The 16578-nt window shown below is 51.4% G+C and overlaps 1 protein-coding gene across 2 annotated transcripts in view; it reads left to right on the plus strand.

Moving 5' to 3' along the window:
- The window catches only part of rergla (RERG/RAS-like a), a 342144-nt gene that overhangs the window by 7641 nt on the left and 317925 nt on the right, over positions 1-16578 (plus strand). Inside the window, exon 4 of one of the 2 annotated variants that reach the window (XM_065021231.1) lies at positions 14753-14901. The exons of the other annotated variant lie outside the window; for it this stretch is intronic. Coding sequence (XP_064877303.1) covers positions 14753-14901 — 149 coding nt within the window. The remainder of the gene's footprint in view (positions 1-14752; positions 14902-16578) is intronic. 2 annotated transcript variants of the gene reach the window in all.

Consider the following 16578-nt stretch of genomic DNA (forward strand, 5'->3'; position numbering starts at 1 on the left):
TACATCACTGTAAATCAGAACCAGAACCATCCCCCCACAGTTAATACATCACTGTAAATCAGAACCAGAACCATCCCCCCACAGTTAATACATCACTGTAAATCAGAACCATCCCCCCACAGTTAATACATCACTGTAAATCAGACCAGAACCATCCCCCCCCACAGTTAATACATCACTGTAAATCAGAACCATCCCCCCACAGTTAATACATCACTGTAAATCAGAACCAGAACCATCCCCCATCCCCCCACAGTTAATACATCACTGTAAATCAGAACCAGAACCATCCCCCCACAGTTAATACATCACTGTAAATCAGAACCAGAACCATCCCCCCACAGTTAATACATCACTGTAAATCAGAACCAGAAATACATCACTGTAAATCAGAACCAGAACCCCAGTTAATACATCACTGTAAATCAGAACCAGAACCCCACAGTTAATACATCACCATCACTGTAAATCAGAACCAGAACCCCACAGAAGAAAGAAATTGAATGAGAACTCTGAAGTGACAGGAGATTTACCACTAGGAGTTGGATGGGTGTTTGCGATAACAATGTGGATATGGCCAGAAGTGGGCGAAGGCAACCTTGGGTTATAATTCAGCAATAAGGCCAGAGGGTGTGTGGTATATGGCCAATATACCACGGCCAAGGGATGTTCTTAGGCACGACGCAACGCGGAGTGCCTAGATACAGGTGTTTGCCGTGGTATATTGGCCATATACCACAAACCCCCGAGGTGCCTTATTGTTATTATAAACTGGTTACCAATGTAATTAGAGATGTAAAAATAATTGTTTTGTCATGATGCAACCAAGATGGCGTAGCAGTCGGACGTGTGTTTTGTCTTGTCCCGTCCTGTCTGGTGTAAATATAGTGTAAATATAGTTTTCCTCGTTCTTTTTCTGTATATATTTCGTACATATTCTAATCTCACTTTCCAACTACAGGCTGAATATACTCTCCTGCAACCCGCATCACCCAATGTGGTACAGATCTGCTTTTTCTATACTTTAGAACCGGAACCCTCGGAACCCTCATCAGAAGCTAGCCAGCTAACTAGCTACTAGCTAGCCACTGCTAGCGGTCTTCAAAGCTAACTAGGACACCAGCGCGACATCAACCCAGAGCATATCAGACTGCTTTTTCTCTACCACATCTCCGGATTCCTACCGCAAGCTCTGAACCTTTACACCGGATCATCGCAACTAGCTAGCTGCAATCCGAGTGGCTACTCCTGGCTAACGTCTCTGTCCCAGAGCAAGCACCAGTTAGCCTTGAGCTAGCCTCGAGCTAAGCCCATCTCCCGACTAGCCGAAGAGGTCCAACAATACCTATTTTGCCAATTGGCCTGGACCCTCTACTGCCGACACGGAGCCCCGCCGATCCATCACGACTGGTCCGCCGACATAATCGTCCGAGGTGGTTTCAACAGGCTTTTCCGTTGCGACATCGCCAAAGTCAGGAAAGCTAAGGCCAGCTTCTTCAGACAGAAGTTTGCATCCTGTAGCTCCAACTCCAAAAAGTTCTGGGACACTGTGAAGTCCATGGAGAACAAGAGCACCTCCTCCCAGCTGCCCACTGCACTGAGGCTAGGTAACACGGTCTCCACGGATAAATCCATGATTATCGAAAACTTCAATAAGCACTTCTCAACGGCTGGCCATGCCTTCCACCTGGCTACTCCAACCTCGGCCAACAGCTCCCCCCCCCCCCCGCAGCTCCTCGCCCTAGCCTCTCCAGGTTCTCCTTTACCCAAATCCAGATAGCAGATGTTCTGAAAGAGCTGCAAAACCTGGACCCGTACAAATCAGCTGGGCTTGACAATCTGGACCCTCTATTTCTGAAACTATCTGCCGCCATTGTCGCAACCCCTATTACCAGCCTGTTCAACCTCTCTTTCATATCGTCTGAGATCCCCAAGGATTGGAAAGCTGCCGCAGTCATCCCCCTCTTCAAAGGGGGAGACACCCTGGACCCAAACTGCTATAGACCTATATCCATCCTGCCCTGCCTATCTAAGGTCTTCGAAAGCCAGTCAACAAACAGGTCACTGACCATCTCGAATCCCACCGTACCTTCTCCGCTGTGCAATCTGGTTTCAGAGCCGGTCACGGGTGCACCTCAGCCACACTCAAGGTACTAAACGATATCATAACCGCCATCGATAAAAGACAGTACTGTGCAGCCGTCTTCATCGACCTCGCCAAGGCTTTCGACTCTGTCAATCACCATATTCTTATCGGCAGACTCAATAGCCTCGGTTTTTCGGATGACTGCCTTGCCTGGTTCACCAATTACTTTGCAGACAGAGTTCAGTGTGTCAAATCGGAGGGCATGCTGTCCGGTCCTCTGGCAGTCTCTATGGGGGTGCCACAGGGTTCAATTCTCGGGCCGACTCTGTTCTCTGTATATATCAATGATGTTGCTCTTGCTGCGGGCGATTCCCTGATCCACCTCTACGCAGACGACACCATTCTATATACTTTCGGCCCGTCATTGGACACTGTGCTATCTAACCTACAAACGAGCTTCAATGCCATACAGCACTCCTTCCGTGGCCTCCAACTGCTCTTAAACGCGAGTAAAACCAAATGCATGCTTTTCAACCGATCGCTGCCTGCACCCGCATGCCCGACTAGCATCACCACCCTGGATGGTTCCGACCTTGAATATGTGGACATCTATAAGTACCTAGGTGTCTGGCTAGACTGCAAACTCTCCTTCCAGACTCACATCAAACATCTCCAATCGAAAATCAAATCAAGAGTCGGCTTTCTATTCCGCAACAAAGCCTCCTTCACTCACGCCGCCAAGCTTACCCTAGTAAAACTGACTATCCTACCGATCCTCGACTTCGGCGATGTCATCTACAAAATGGCTTCCAACACTCTACTCAGCAAACTGGATGCAGTCTATCACAGTGCCATCCGTTTTGTCACCAAAGCACCTTATACCACCCACCACTGCGACTTGTATGCTCTAGTCGGCTGGCCCTCGCTACATATTCGTCGCCAGACCCACTGGCTCCAGGTCATCTACAAGTCCATGCTAGGTAAAGCTCCGCCTTATCTCAGTTCACTGGTCACGATGGCAACACCCATCCGTAGCACGCGCTCCAGCAGGTGTATCTCACTGATCATCCCTAAAGCCAACACCTCATTTGGCCGCCTTTCGTCCCAGTACTCTGCTGCCTGTGACTGGAACGAACTGCAAAAATCGCTGAAGTTGGAGACTTTTATCTCCCTCACCAACTTCAAACATCAGCTATCCGAGCAGCTAACCGATCGCTGCAGCTGTACATAGTCTATTGGTAAATAGCCCACCCATTTTCACCTACCTCATTCCCATACTGTTTTTATACTGTTTTTTATTTATTTACTTTTCTGCTCTTTTGCACACCAATATCTCTACCTGTACATGACCATCTGATCATTTATCACTCCAGTGTTAATCTGCAAAATTTGTATTATTCGCCTACCTCCTCATGCCTTTTGCACACATTGTATATAGACTGCCCGTTTTTTTTCTACTGCGTTATTGACTTGTTAATTGTTTACTCCATGTGTAACTCTGTGTTTTCTGTTCACACTGCTATGCTTTATCTTGGCCTAGTCGCAGTTGCAAATGAGAACTTGTTCTCAACTAGCCTACCTGGTTAAATAAAGGTGAAATAAAAAAATAATTAAAAAAATACACTTGGTATACGGTCAGCCAATCAGCATTCAGGGCTCGAGCCACCCAATTTATAATTATGATTCATCAAAGTAGAATGAAAGCTATTATTTCAGCATGTGTAGTCGGATCACTTAGTGGACGCTGGGGTAACTTTACATGGGAGGACATGCTTAGTGGAGGCTGGGGTAACTTTACATGGGAGGACAGGCTTAGTGGAGGCTGGGGTAACTTTACATGGGAGGACATGCTTAGTGGAGGCTGGGTAACTTTACATCAGAGGACAGGCTTAGTGGAGGCTGGGGTAACTTTACATGGGAGGACAGGCTTAGTGGAGGCTGGGTAACTTTACATCGGAGGACATGCTTAGTGGAGGCTGGGGTAACTTTACATGGGAGGACATGCTTAGTGGAGGCTGGGGTAACTTTACATGGGAGGACATGCTTAGTGGAGGCTGGGGTAACTTTACATGGGAGGACAGGCTTAGTGGAGGCTGGGGTAACTTTACATGGGAGGACATGCTTAGTGGACGCTGGGGTAACTTTACATGGGAGGACAGGCTTAGTGGAGGCTGGGGTAACTTTACATGGGAGGACATGCTTAGTGGAGGCTGGGGTAACTTTACATGGGAGGCCAGGCTTAGTGGAGGCTGGGGTAACTTTACATGGGAGGACATGCTTAGTGGAGGCTGGGGTAACTTTACATGGGAGGACATGCTTAGTGGAGGCTGGGGTAACTTTACATGGGAGGACAGGCTTAGTGGAGGCTGGGGTAACTACATCAGAGGACAGGCTTAGTGGAGGCTGGGGTAACTTTACATGGGAGGACAGGCTTAGTGGAGGCTGGGGTAACTACATCAGAGGACAGGCTTAGTGGAGACTGGGGTAACTTTACATGGGAGGACATGCTTAGTGGAGGCTGGGGTAACTTTACATGGGAGGACATGCTTAGTGGAGGCTGGGGTAACTTTACATGGGAGGACATGCTTAGTGGAGGCTGGGGTAACTTTACATGGGAGGACAGGCTTAGTGGAGGCTGGGGTAACTTTACATGGGAGGCCAGGCTTAGTGGAGGCTGGGGTAACTTTACATGGGAGGACAGGCTTAGTGGAGGCTGGGGTAACTTTACATGGGAGGACATGCTTAGTGGAGGCTGGGGTAACTTTACATGGGAGGACATGCTTAGTGGAGGCTGGGGTAACTTTACATGGGAGGACATGCTTAGTGGAGGCTGGGGTAACTTTACATGGGAGGACATGCTTAGTGGAGGCTGGGGTAACTTTACATGGGAGGACATGCTTAGTGGAGGCTGGGGTAACTTTACATGGGAGGCCAGGCTTAGTGGAGGCTGGGTAACTTTACATCGGAGGACAGGCTTAGTGGAGGCTGGGGTAACTTTACATCGGAGGACAGGCTTAGTGGAGGCCGGGGTAACTTTACATGGGAGGACAGGCTTAGTGGAGGCTGGGGTAACTTTACATGGGAGGCCAGGCTTAGTGGAGGCTGGGGTAACTACATCAGAGGACAGGCTTAGCTGAGGCTGGGGTAACTACATCAGAGGACAGGCTTAGTGGAGGCTGGGGTAACTTTACATCGGAGGACAGGCTTGGTGGAGGCTGGGGTAACTTTACATGGGAGGACAGGCTTAGTGGAGGCTGGGGTAACTTTACATGGGAGGACAGGCTTAGTGGAGGCTGGGGTAACTTTACATGGGAGGACAGGCTTGGTGGAGGCTGGGGTAACTACATCAGAAGACAGGCTTAGTGGAGGCTGGGGTAACTACATCAGAGGACAGGCTTAGTGGAGGCTGGGGTAACTTTACATCGGAGGACAGGCTTAGTGGAGGCTGGGGTAACTTTACATGGGAGGACAGGCTTAGTGGAGGCTGGGGTAACTTTACATGGGAGGACAGGCTTAGTGGAGGCTGGGGTAACTTTACATGGGAGGACAGGCTTAGTGGAGGCTGGGGTAACTTTACATCAGAGGACAGGCTTAGTGGAGGCTGGGGTAACTTTACATCAGAGGACAGGCTTAGTGGAGGCTGGGGTAACTTTACATGGGAGGACAGGCTTAGTGGAGGCTGGGGTAACTTTACATGGGAGGACAGGCTTAGTGGAGGCTGGGGTAACTTTACATGGGAGGACAGGCTTAGTGGAGGCTGGGGTAACTTTACATGGGAGGACAGGCTTAGTGGAGGCTGGGGTAACTTTACATGGGAGGACAGGCTTAGTGGAGGCTGGGGTAACTTTATATCAGAGGACAGGCTTAGTGGAGGCTGGGGTAACTTAACATCAGAGGACAGGCTTAGTGGAGGCTGGGGTAACTTTATATCAGAGGACAGGCTTAGTGGAGGCTGGGGTAACTTTACATCAGAGGACAGGCTTAGTGGAGGCTGAGGTAACTTTATATCAGAGGACAGGCTTAGTGGAGGCTGGGGTAACTTTACATCGGAGGACAGGCTTAGTGGAGGCTGGGGTAACTTTATATCAGAGGACAGGCTTAGTGGAGGCTGGGGTAACTACATCAGAGGACAGGCTTAGTGGAGGCTGGGGTAACTTTACATCAGAGGACAGGCTTAGTGGAGGCTGGGGTAACTTTACATGGGAGGCCAGGCTTAGTGGAGGCTGGGGTAACTTTACATGGGAGGACAGGCTTAGTGGAGGCTGGGGTAACTTTACATGGGAGGACAGGCTAGGTGGAGGCTGGGGTAACTACATCAGAGGACAGGCTTAGTGGAGGCTGGGGTAACTACATCGGAGGACAGGCTTAGTGGAGGCTGGGGTAACTACATCAGAGGACAGGCTTAGTGGAGGCTGGGGTAACTTTACATGGGAGGACAGAGTGGAGGACAGGCTTAGTGGAGGCTGGGGTAACTTTACATGGGAGGACAGGCTTAGTGGAGGCTGGGACAGGCTTAGTAACTGGGGTACATGGGAGGACAGGCTTAGTGGAGGCTGGGGTAACTTTACATGGGAGGACAGGCTTAGTGGAGGCTGGGGTAACTTTACATGGGAGGACAGGCTTAGTGGAGGCTGGGGTAACTTTACATGGGAGGACAGGCTTAGTGGAGGCTGGGGTAACTTTACATGGGAGGACAGGCTTAGTGGAGGCTGGGGTTAACTTTACATGGAGGACAGGCTTAGTGGAGGCTGGGGTAACTTTACATCAGAGGACAGGCTTAGTGGAGGCTGGGGTAACTTTACATGGGAGGACAGGCTTAGTGGAGGCTGGGGTAACTTTAGGATGGGAGGACAGGCTTAGTGGAGGCTGGGGTAACTTTACATGGGAGGACAGGCTTAGTGGAGGCTGGGGTAACTTTACATCAGAGGAGGACAGGCTTAGTGGAGGCTGGGGTAACTTTACATGGGAGGACAGGCTTAGTGGAGGCTGGGGTAACTTTACAGGGAGGACAGGCTTAGTGGAGGCTGGGGTAACTTTACATGGGAGGACAGGCTTAGTGGAGGCTGGGGTAACTTTACATGGGAGGACAGGCTTAGTGGAGGCTGGGGTAACTTTACATCAGAGGACAGGCTTAGTGGAGGCTGGGGTAACTTTACATGGGAGGACAGGCTTAGTGGAGGCTGGGGTAACTTTACATCAGGAGGACAGGCTTAGTGGAGGCTGGGGTAACTTTACATGGGAGGACAGGCTTAGTGGAGGCTGGGGTAACTTTACATGGGAGGACAGGCTTAGTGGAGGCTGGGGTAACTTTACATGGGAGGACAGGCTTAGTGGAGGCTGGGGTAACTTTACATCAGAGGACAGGCTTAGTGGAGGCTGGGGTAACTTTACATCAGAGGACAGGCTTTTGTGGAGGCTGGGGTAACTTTACATCAGAGGACAGGCTTAGTGGAGGCTGGGGTAACTTTACATCAGAGGACAGGCTTAGTGGGCTGGGGTAACTTTACATCAGAGGACAGGCTTAGTGGAGGCTGGGGTAACTTTACATCAGAGGACAGGCTTAGTGGAGGCTGGGGTAACTTACATCAGAGGACAGGCTTAGTGGAGGCTGGGGTAACTTTACATCAGGGAGGACAGGCTTAGTGGAGGCTGGGGTAACTTTACATGGGAGGACAGGCTTAGTGGAGGCTGGGGTAACTTTACATGGGAGGCCAGGCTTAGTGGAGGCTGGGGTAACTTTACATGGGAGGACAGGCTTAGTGGAGGCTCGGGTAACTTTACATGGGAGGACAGGCTAGGTGGAGGCTGGGGTAACTACATCAGAGAACAGGCTTAGTGGAGGCTGGGGTAACTACATCAGAGGACAGGCTTAGTGGAGGCTGGGGTAACTACATCAGAGGACAGGCTTAGTGGAGGCTGGGGTAACTTTACATGGGAGGACAGGCTTAGTGGAGGCTGGGGTAACTTTACATGGGAGGACAGGCTTAGTGGAGGCTGGGGTAACTTTACATGGGAGGACAGGCTTAGTGGAGGCTGGGGTAACTTTACATGGGAGGACAGGCTTAGTGGAGGCTGGGGTAACTTTACATGGGAGGACAGGCTTAGTGGAGGCTGGGGTAACTTTACATGGGAGGACAGGCTTAGTGGAGGCTGGGGTAACTTTACTTGGGAGGACAGGCTTAGTGGAGGCTGGGGTAACTTTACATGGGAGGACAGGCTTAGTGGAGGCTGGGTTAACTTTACATCGGAGGACAGGCTTAGTGGAGGCTGGGTTAACTTTACATCGGAGGACAGGCTTAGTGGAGGCTGGGGTAACTTTACATGGGAGGACAGGCTTAGTGGAGGCTGGGGTAACTTTACATGGGAGGACAGGCTTAGTGGAGGCTGGGGTAACTTTACATGGGAGGACAGGCTTAGTGGAGGCTGGGGTAACTTTACATGGGAGGACAGGCTTAGTGGAGGCTGGGGTAACTTTACATGGGAGGACAGGCTTAGTGGAGGCTGGGGTAACTTTACATGGGAGGACAGGCTTAGTGGAGGCTGGGGTAACTTTACATCAGAGGACAGGCTTAGTGGAGGCTGGGGTAACTTTATATCAGAGGACAGGCTTAGTGGAGGCTGGGGTAACTTTACATGGGAGGACAGGCTTAGTGGAGGCTGGGGTAACTTTACATCAGAGGCCAGGCTTAGTGGAGGCTGGGGTAACTTTACATCAGAGGACAGGCTTAGTGGAGGCTGGGGTAACTACATCAGAGGACAGGCTTAGTGGAGGCTGGGGTAACTTTACATGGGAGGACAGGCTTAGTGGAGGCTGGGGTAACTTTACATGGGAGGACAGGCTTAGTGGAGGCTGGGGTAACTTTACATGGGAGGACAGGCTTAGTGGAGGCTGGGGTAACTTTACATGGGAGGACAGGCTTAGTGGAGGCTGGGGTAACTTTACATGGGAGGACAGGCTTAGTGGAGGCTGGGGTAACTTTACATCAGAGGACAGGCTTAGTGGAGGCTGGGGTAACTTTACATGGGAGGACAGGCTTAGTGGAGGCTGGGGTAACTTTACATGGGAGGACAGGCTTAGTGGAGGCTGGGGTAACTTTACATGGGAGGACAGGCTTAGTGGAGGCTGGGGTAACTTTACATCAGAGGACAGGCTTAGTGGAGGCTGGGGTAACTTTACATGGGAGGACAGGCTTAGTGGAGGCTGGGGTAACTTTACATGGGAGGACAGGCTTAGTGGAGGCTGGGGTAACTTTACATGGGAGGACAGGCTTAGTGGAGGCTGGGGTAACTTTTTATGGGAGGACAGGCTTAGTGGAGGCTGGGGTAACTTACATCAGAGGACAGGCTTAGTGGAGGCTGGGGTAACTTTACATCAGAGGACAGGCTTAGTGGAGGCTGGGGTAACTTTACATCAGAGGACAGGCTTAGTGGAGGCTGGGGTAACTTTACATCAGAGGACAGGCTTAGTGGAGGCTGGGGTAACTTTACATCAGAGGACAGGCATCAGGAGGACAGGCTTAGTGGAGGCTGGGGTAACTTTACATCAAAGGACAGGCTTAGTGGAGGCTGGGGTAACTTTACATGGGAGGACAGGCTTAGTGGAGGCTGGGGTAACTTTACATGGGAGGACAGGCTTAGTGGAGGCTGGGGTAACTACATCAGAGGACAGGCTTAGTGGAGGCTGGGGTAACTTTACATCAGAGGACAGGCTTAGTGGAGGCTGGGGTAACTTTACATGGGAGGACAGGCTTAGTGGAGGCTGGGGTAACTTTACATGGGAGGACAGGCTTAGTGGAGGCTGGGGTAACTTTACATGGGAGGACAGGCTTAGTGGAGGCTGGGGTAACTTTACATCAGAGGACAGGCTTAGTGGAGGCTGGGGTAACTTTACATCAGAGGACAGGCTTAGTGGAGGCTGGGGTAACTACATCAGAGGACAGGCTTAGTGGAGGCTGGGGTAACTTTACATGGGAGGACAGGCTTAGTGGAGGCTGGGGTAACTTTACATCAGAGGACAGGCTTAGTGGAGGCTGGGGTAACTTTACATGGGAGGACAGGCTTAGTGGAGGCTGGGGTAACTTTACATGGGAGGACAGGCTTAGTGGAGGCTGGGGTAACTTTACATGGGAGGACAGGCTTAGTGGAGGCTGGGGTAACTTTACATGGGAGGACAGGCTTAGTGGAGGCTGGGGTAACTTTACATCAGGAGGACAGGCTTAGTGGAGGCTGGGGTAACTTTACATGGGAGGACAGGCTTAGTGGAGGCTGGGGTAACTTTACATGGGAGGACAGGCTTAGTGGAGGCTGGGGTAACTTTACATCAGAGGACAGGCTTAGTGGAGGCTGGGGTAACTTTACATGGGAGGACAGGCTTAGTGGAGGCTGGGGTAACTTTACATGGGAGGACAGGCTTAGTGGAGGCTGGGGTAACTTTACATGGGAGGACAGGCTTAGTGGAGGCTGGGGTAACTTTACATGGGAGGACAGGCTTAGTGGAGGCTGGGGTAACTTTACATGGGAGGACAGGCTTAGTGGAGGCTGGGGTAACTTTACATCAGAGGACAGGCTTAGTGGAGGCTGGGGTAACTTTACATCAGAGGACAGGCTTAGTGGAGGCTGGGGTAACTTTACATGGGAGGACAGGCTTAGTGGAGGCTGGGGTAACTTTACATCAGAGGACAGGCTTAGTGGAGGCTGGGGTAACTTTACATCAGAGGACAGGCTTAGTGGAGGCTGGGGTAACTTTACATCAGAGGACAGGCTTAGTGGAGGCTGGGGTAACTTTACATGGGAGGACAGGCTTAGTGGAGGCTGGGGTAACTTTACATGGGAGGACAGGCTTAGTGGAGGCTGGGGTAACTTTACATCAGAGGACAGGCTTAGTGGAGGCTGGGGTAACTTTACATCAGAGGACAGGCTTAGTGGAGGCTGGGGTAACTTTACATGGGAGGACAGGCTTAGTGGAGGCTGGGGTAACTTTACATCAGAGGACAGGCTTAGTGGAGGCTGGGGTAACTTTACATCAGAGGACAGGCTTAGTGGAGGCTGGGGTAACTTTACATCAGAGGACAGGCTTAGTGGAGGCTGAGGTAACTTTATATCAAAGGACAGGCTTAGTGGAGGCTGGGGTAACTTTACATCGGAGGACAGGCTTAGTGGAGGCTGGGGTAACTTTATATCAGAGGACAGGCTTAGTGGAGGCTGGGGTAACTACATCAGAGGACAGGCTTAGTGGAGGCTGGGGTACCTTTACATCAGAGGACAGGCTTAGTGGAGGCTGGGGTAACTTTACATGGGAGGACAGGCTTAGTGGAGGCTGGGGTAACTTTACATCAGAGGACAGGCTTAGTGGAGGCTGGGGTAACTTTACATGGGAGGACAGGCTTAGTGGAGGCTGGGGTAACTTTACATGGGAGGACAGGCTTAGTGGAGGCTGGGGTAACTTTACATGGGAGGACAGGCTTAGTGGAGGCTCGGGTAACTTTACATGGGAGGACAGGCTGGGGTAACTACATGGGAGGACAGGCTTAGTGGAGGCTGGGGTAACTTTACATGGGAGGACAGGCTTAGTGGAGGCTGGGTAACTTTACATGGGAGGACAGGCTTAGTGGAGGCTGGGGTAACTTTACATCAGAGGACAGGCTTAGTGGAGGCTGGGGTAACTTTACATCAGAGGACAGGCTTAGTGGAGGCTGGGGTAACTTTACACATCAGGGACAGGCTTAGTGGAGGCTGGGGTAACTTTACATGGGAGGACAGGCTTAGTGGAGGCTGGGGTAACTTTACATCAGAGGACAGGCTTAGTGGAGGCTGGGGTAACTTTACATGGGAGGACAGGCTTAGTGGAGGCTGGGGTAACTTTACATGGGAGGACAGGCTTAGTGGAGGCTGGGGTAACTTTACATGGGAGGACAGGCTTAGTGGAGGCTGGGGTAACTTTACATGGGAGGACAGGCTTAGTGGAGGCTGGGGTAACTTTACATCAGGACAGGCTTAGTGGAGGCTGGGGTAACTACATGGGAGGACAGGCTTAGTGGAGGCTGGGGTAACTTTACATCAGGAGGACAGGCTTAGTGGAGGCTGGGGTAACTTTACATGGCTGGGGTAACTTTACATCAGAGGACAGGCTTAGTGGAGGCTGGGGTAACTTTACATGGGAGGACAGGCTTAGTGGAGGCTGGGGTAACTACATGGGAGGACAGGCTTAGTGGAGGCTGGGGTAACTTTACATGGGAGGACAGGCTTAGTGGAGGCTGGGGTAACTTTACATCAGAGGACAGGCTTAGTGGAGGCTGGGGTAACTTTACATGGGAGGACAGGCTTAGTGGAGGCTGGGGTAACTTTACATCAGGGAGGACAGGCTTAGTGGAGGCTGGGGTAACTTTATATCAGAGGACAGGCTTAGTGGAGGCTGGGGTAACTTTACATGGGAGGACAGGCTTAGTGGAGGCTGGGGTAACTTTACATCAGAGGCCAGGCTTAGTGGAGGCTGGGGTAACTTTACATCAGAGGCCAGGCTTAGTGGAGGCTGGGGTAACTACATCAGAGGACAGGCTTAGTGGAGGCTGGGGTAACTTTACATGGGAGGACAGGCTTAGTGGAGGCTGGGGTAACTTTACATGGGAGGACAGGCTTAGTGGAGGCTGGGGTAACTTTACATGGGAGGACAGGCTTAGTGGAGGCTGGGGTAACTTTACATCAGAGGACAGGCTAGGTGGAGGCTGGGGTAACTTTACATGGGAGGACAGGCTTAGTGGAGGCTGGGGTAACTTTACATGGGAGGACAGGCTTAGTGGAGGCTGGGGTAACTTAACATCAGAGGACAGGCTTAGTGGAGGCTGGGGTAACTACATTAGAGGACAGGCTTAGTGGAGGCTGGGGTAACTTTACATCAGAGGACAGGCTTAGTGGAGGCTGGGGTAACTACATCAGAGGACAGGCTTAGTGGAGGCTGGGGTAACTTTACCTGGGAGGACAGGCTTAGTGGAGGCTGGGGTAACTTTACATGGGAGGACAGGCTTAGTGGAGGCTGGGGTAACTTAACATCAGAGGACAGGCTTAGTGGAGGCTGGGGTAACTTTATATCAGAGGACAGGCTTAGTGGAGGCTGGGGTAACTTTACATGGGAGGACAGGCTTAGTGGAGGCTGGGGTAACTTTACATCAGAGGCCAGGCTTAGTGGAGGCTGGGGTAACTTTACATCAGAGGCCAGGCTTAGTGGAGGCTGGGGTAACTTTACATCAGAGGCCAGGCTTAGTGGAGGCTGGGGTAACTACATCAGAGGACAGGCTTAGTGGAGGCTGGGGTAACTTTACATGGGAGGACAGGCTTAGTGGAGGCTGGGGTAACTTTACATGGGAGGACAGGCTTAGTGGAGGCTGGGGTAACTTTACATGGGAGGACAGGCTTAGTGGAGGCTGGGGTAACTTTACATCAGAGGACAGGCTAGGTGGAGGCTGCGGTAACTTTACATGGGAGGACAGGCTTAGTGGAGGCTGGGGTAACTTTACATCAGAGGCTAGGCTTAGTGGAGGCTGGGGTAACTTTACATCAGAGGCTAGGCTTAGTGGAGGCTGGGGTAACTTTACATGGGAGGACAGGCTTAGTGGAGGCTGGGGTAACTTTACATGGGAGGACAGGCTTAGTGGAGGCTGGGGTACTTTACATCAGGAGGACAGGCTTACATGGGAGGACAGGCTTAGTGGAGGCTGGGGTAACTTTACATGGGAGGACAGGCTTAGTGGAGGCTGGGGTAACTTTACATGGGAGGACAGGCTTAGTGGAGGCTGGGGTAACTTCACATCAGGGGACAGGCTTAGTGGAGGCTGGGGTAACTTTACATGGGAGGACAGGCTTAGTGGAGGCTGGGGTAACTTTACATGGGAGGACAGGCTTAGTGGAGGCTGGGGTAACTTTACATGGGAGGACAGGCTTAGTGGAGGCTGGGGTAACTTTACATGGGAGGACAGGCTTAGTGGAGGCTGGGGTAACTTTACATGGGAGGACAGGCTTAGTGGAGGCTGGGGTAACTTTACATGGGAGGACAGGCTTAGTGGAGGCTGGGGTAACTTTACATCAGAGGCCAGGCTTAGTGGAGGCTGGGGTAACTACATTAGAGGACAGGCTTAGTGGAGGCTGGGGTAACTTTACATCAGAGGACAGGCTTAGTGGAGGCTGGGGTAACTACATCAGAGGACAGGCTTAGTGGAGGCTGGGGTAACTACATCAGAGGACAGGCTTAGTGGAGGCTGGGGTAACTACATTAGAGGACAGGCTTAGTGGAGGCTGGGGTAACTTTACATCAGAGGACAGGCTTAGTGGAGGCTGGGGTAACTACATCAGAGGACAGGCTTAGTGGAGGCTGGGGTAACTTTACATGGGAGGACAGGCTTAGTGGAGGCTGGGGTAACTTTACGTCAGAGGACAGGCTTAGTGGAGGCTGGGGTAACTTTACATGGGAGGACAGGCTAGGTGGAGGCTGGGGTAACTTTACATGGGAGGACAGGCTCGTTGTAATGAATGGAATGGGGTTTCTCTCATTCCATTCCAGCCTTATTCTATTCCAGCCATTTCTATGAGCCCAGCCTCCCTTCACCAGCCTCCACTGGTTTGTATCAGATTGCTTGGTTATAGCAACATGTCCTTGCTGTTTGTGTTGCTCTGCAGGCCTGTGAGGGGAAGTCGACTCTGACCGACCAGATCCACTGGGCTGATGGCTTCGTAGTGGTCTATGACATCAGTGACCGTTCCTCCTTCATCAAGGCTAAAGCCATAGTACACCTGATCAGAGAGTTAAACCTGGGAGTGGCCAAAAGGTAACCACTCACCTGTCCAGTCCATCTATTCACCTGTCCAGTCCATCTACTCACCTGTCCAGTCCATCTACTCACCTGTCCAGTCCATCTACTCACCTGTCCAGTCCATCTACTCACCTGTCCAGTCCATCTACTCACCTGTACAGTCCATCTACGCACCTGTCCAGTCCATCTACTCACCTGTCCAGTCCATCTACTCACCTGTCCAGTCCATCTACTCACCTGTCCAGTCCATCTACTCACCTGTCCAGTCCATCTACCCACCTGTCCAGTCCATCTACTCACCTGTCCAGTCCATCCACTCACCTGTACAGTCCATCCACTCACCTGTCCAGTCCATCTACCCACCTGTACAGTCCATCTACTCACCTGTACAGTCCATCTACTCACCTGTCCAGTCCATCTACTCACCTGTCCAGTCCATCTACTCACCTGTCCAGTCCATCTACTCACCTGTCCAGTCCATCCACTCACCTGTCCAGTCCATCCACTCACCTGTCCAGTCCATCCACTCACCTGTCCAGTCCATCTACTCACCTGTACAGTCCATCTACCCACCTGTACAGTCCATCTACTCACCTGTCCAGTCCATCTACTCACCTGTCCAGTCCATCTACTCACCTGTCCAGTCCATCTACTCACCTGTCCAGTCCGTCTACTCACCTGTCCAGTCCGTCTACTCACCTGTACAGTCCGTCTACTCACCTGTACAGTCCGTCTACTCATCTGTACAGTCCGTCTACTCACCTGTACAGTCCGTCTACTCACCTGTACAGTCCGTCTACTCACCTGTCCAGTCCGTCAACTCACCTGTCCAGTCCGTCCACTCACCTGTCCAGTCCGTCCACCTACCTGTCCAGTCCGTCTACTCACCTGTCCAGTCCGTCTACCCACCTGTCCAGTCCGTCCACTCTTACCTGTCCAGTCTGTCCACTCACCTGTCCAGTCTGTCCACTCACCTGTCCAGTCTGTCCACCCACCTGTCCAGTCCGTCCTGTCCGTCCACTCACCTGTCCAGTCCATCTACCCACCATGTCCAGTCCATCCAGTTCCCCTCACCTGTCCAGTCCACTCTCACACCATGTCAGACCTTCTAGGTCCCCTCACCTACCAAAAGGTAGACTCTCACACTGATACAGACCTTCCAGTTCCCCTCACCTACCAAAAGGATGACTCTCACACTGATACAGACCTTCCATCCACTTGGCGTAGGGGGAGAGGAGAAGCAGTGGGACATGACATTCCATCCTATTATTGTCATTGTGCATCAATAGATTGGACGTCGATGTGGGTTTAACAGCCGCTCACACTGCCCAACAACTGTTACATCGTTAGTAATCCCATTGATAGATTTTACCACAGAGATTCAACTCTCTGGCTCATGTCCATGTGACAATTATTCAGCACCTTTAAAAAAAAAATCAGAGCCCAGATCTATTGTCTGTATGACCTTCAGTTCTTGCTGGTAGTAATTCCACTACACCACTAACTCATCATTCTGCCCCCATACCAATCCTCTAGTAAATATCTAGCTGCTATTGAATTCTCCTGTCACTATGAGAATTCTATTGCTTTTGAGGCGTCTCATGTCATCTCTCTATTATGGCTGAACTGATTGTTGGAATGTTTTCACTAGTGGTCTTCTGGGTATGAGGAAACATCTGTCTAATGGTCTTC

Source organism: Oncorhynchus nerka, linkage group LG8 (assembly GCF_034236695.1).
Source record: "Oncorhynchus nerka isolate Pitt River linkage group LG8, Oner_Uvic_2.0, whole genome shotgun sequence".
In the NCBI taxonomy this organism is placed as follows: domain Eukaryota; kingdom Metazoa; phylum Chordata; class Actinopteri; order Salmoniformes; family Salmonidae; genus Oncorhynchus; species Oncorhynchus nerka.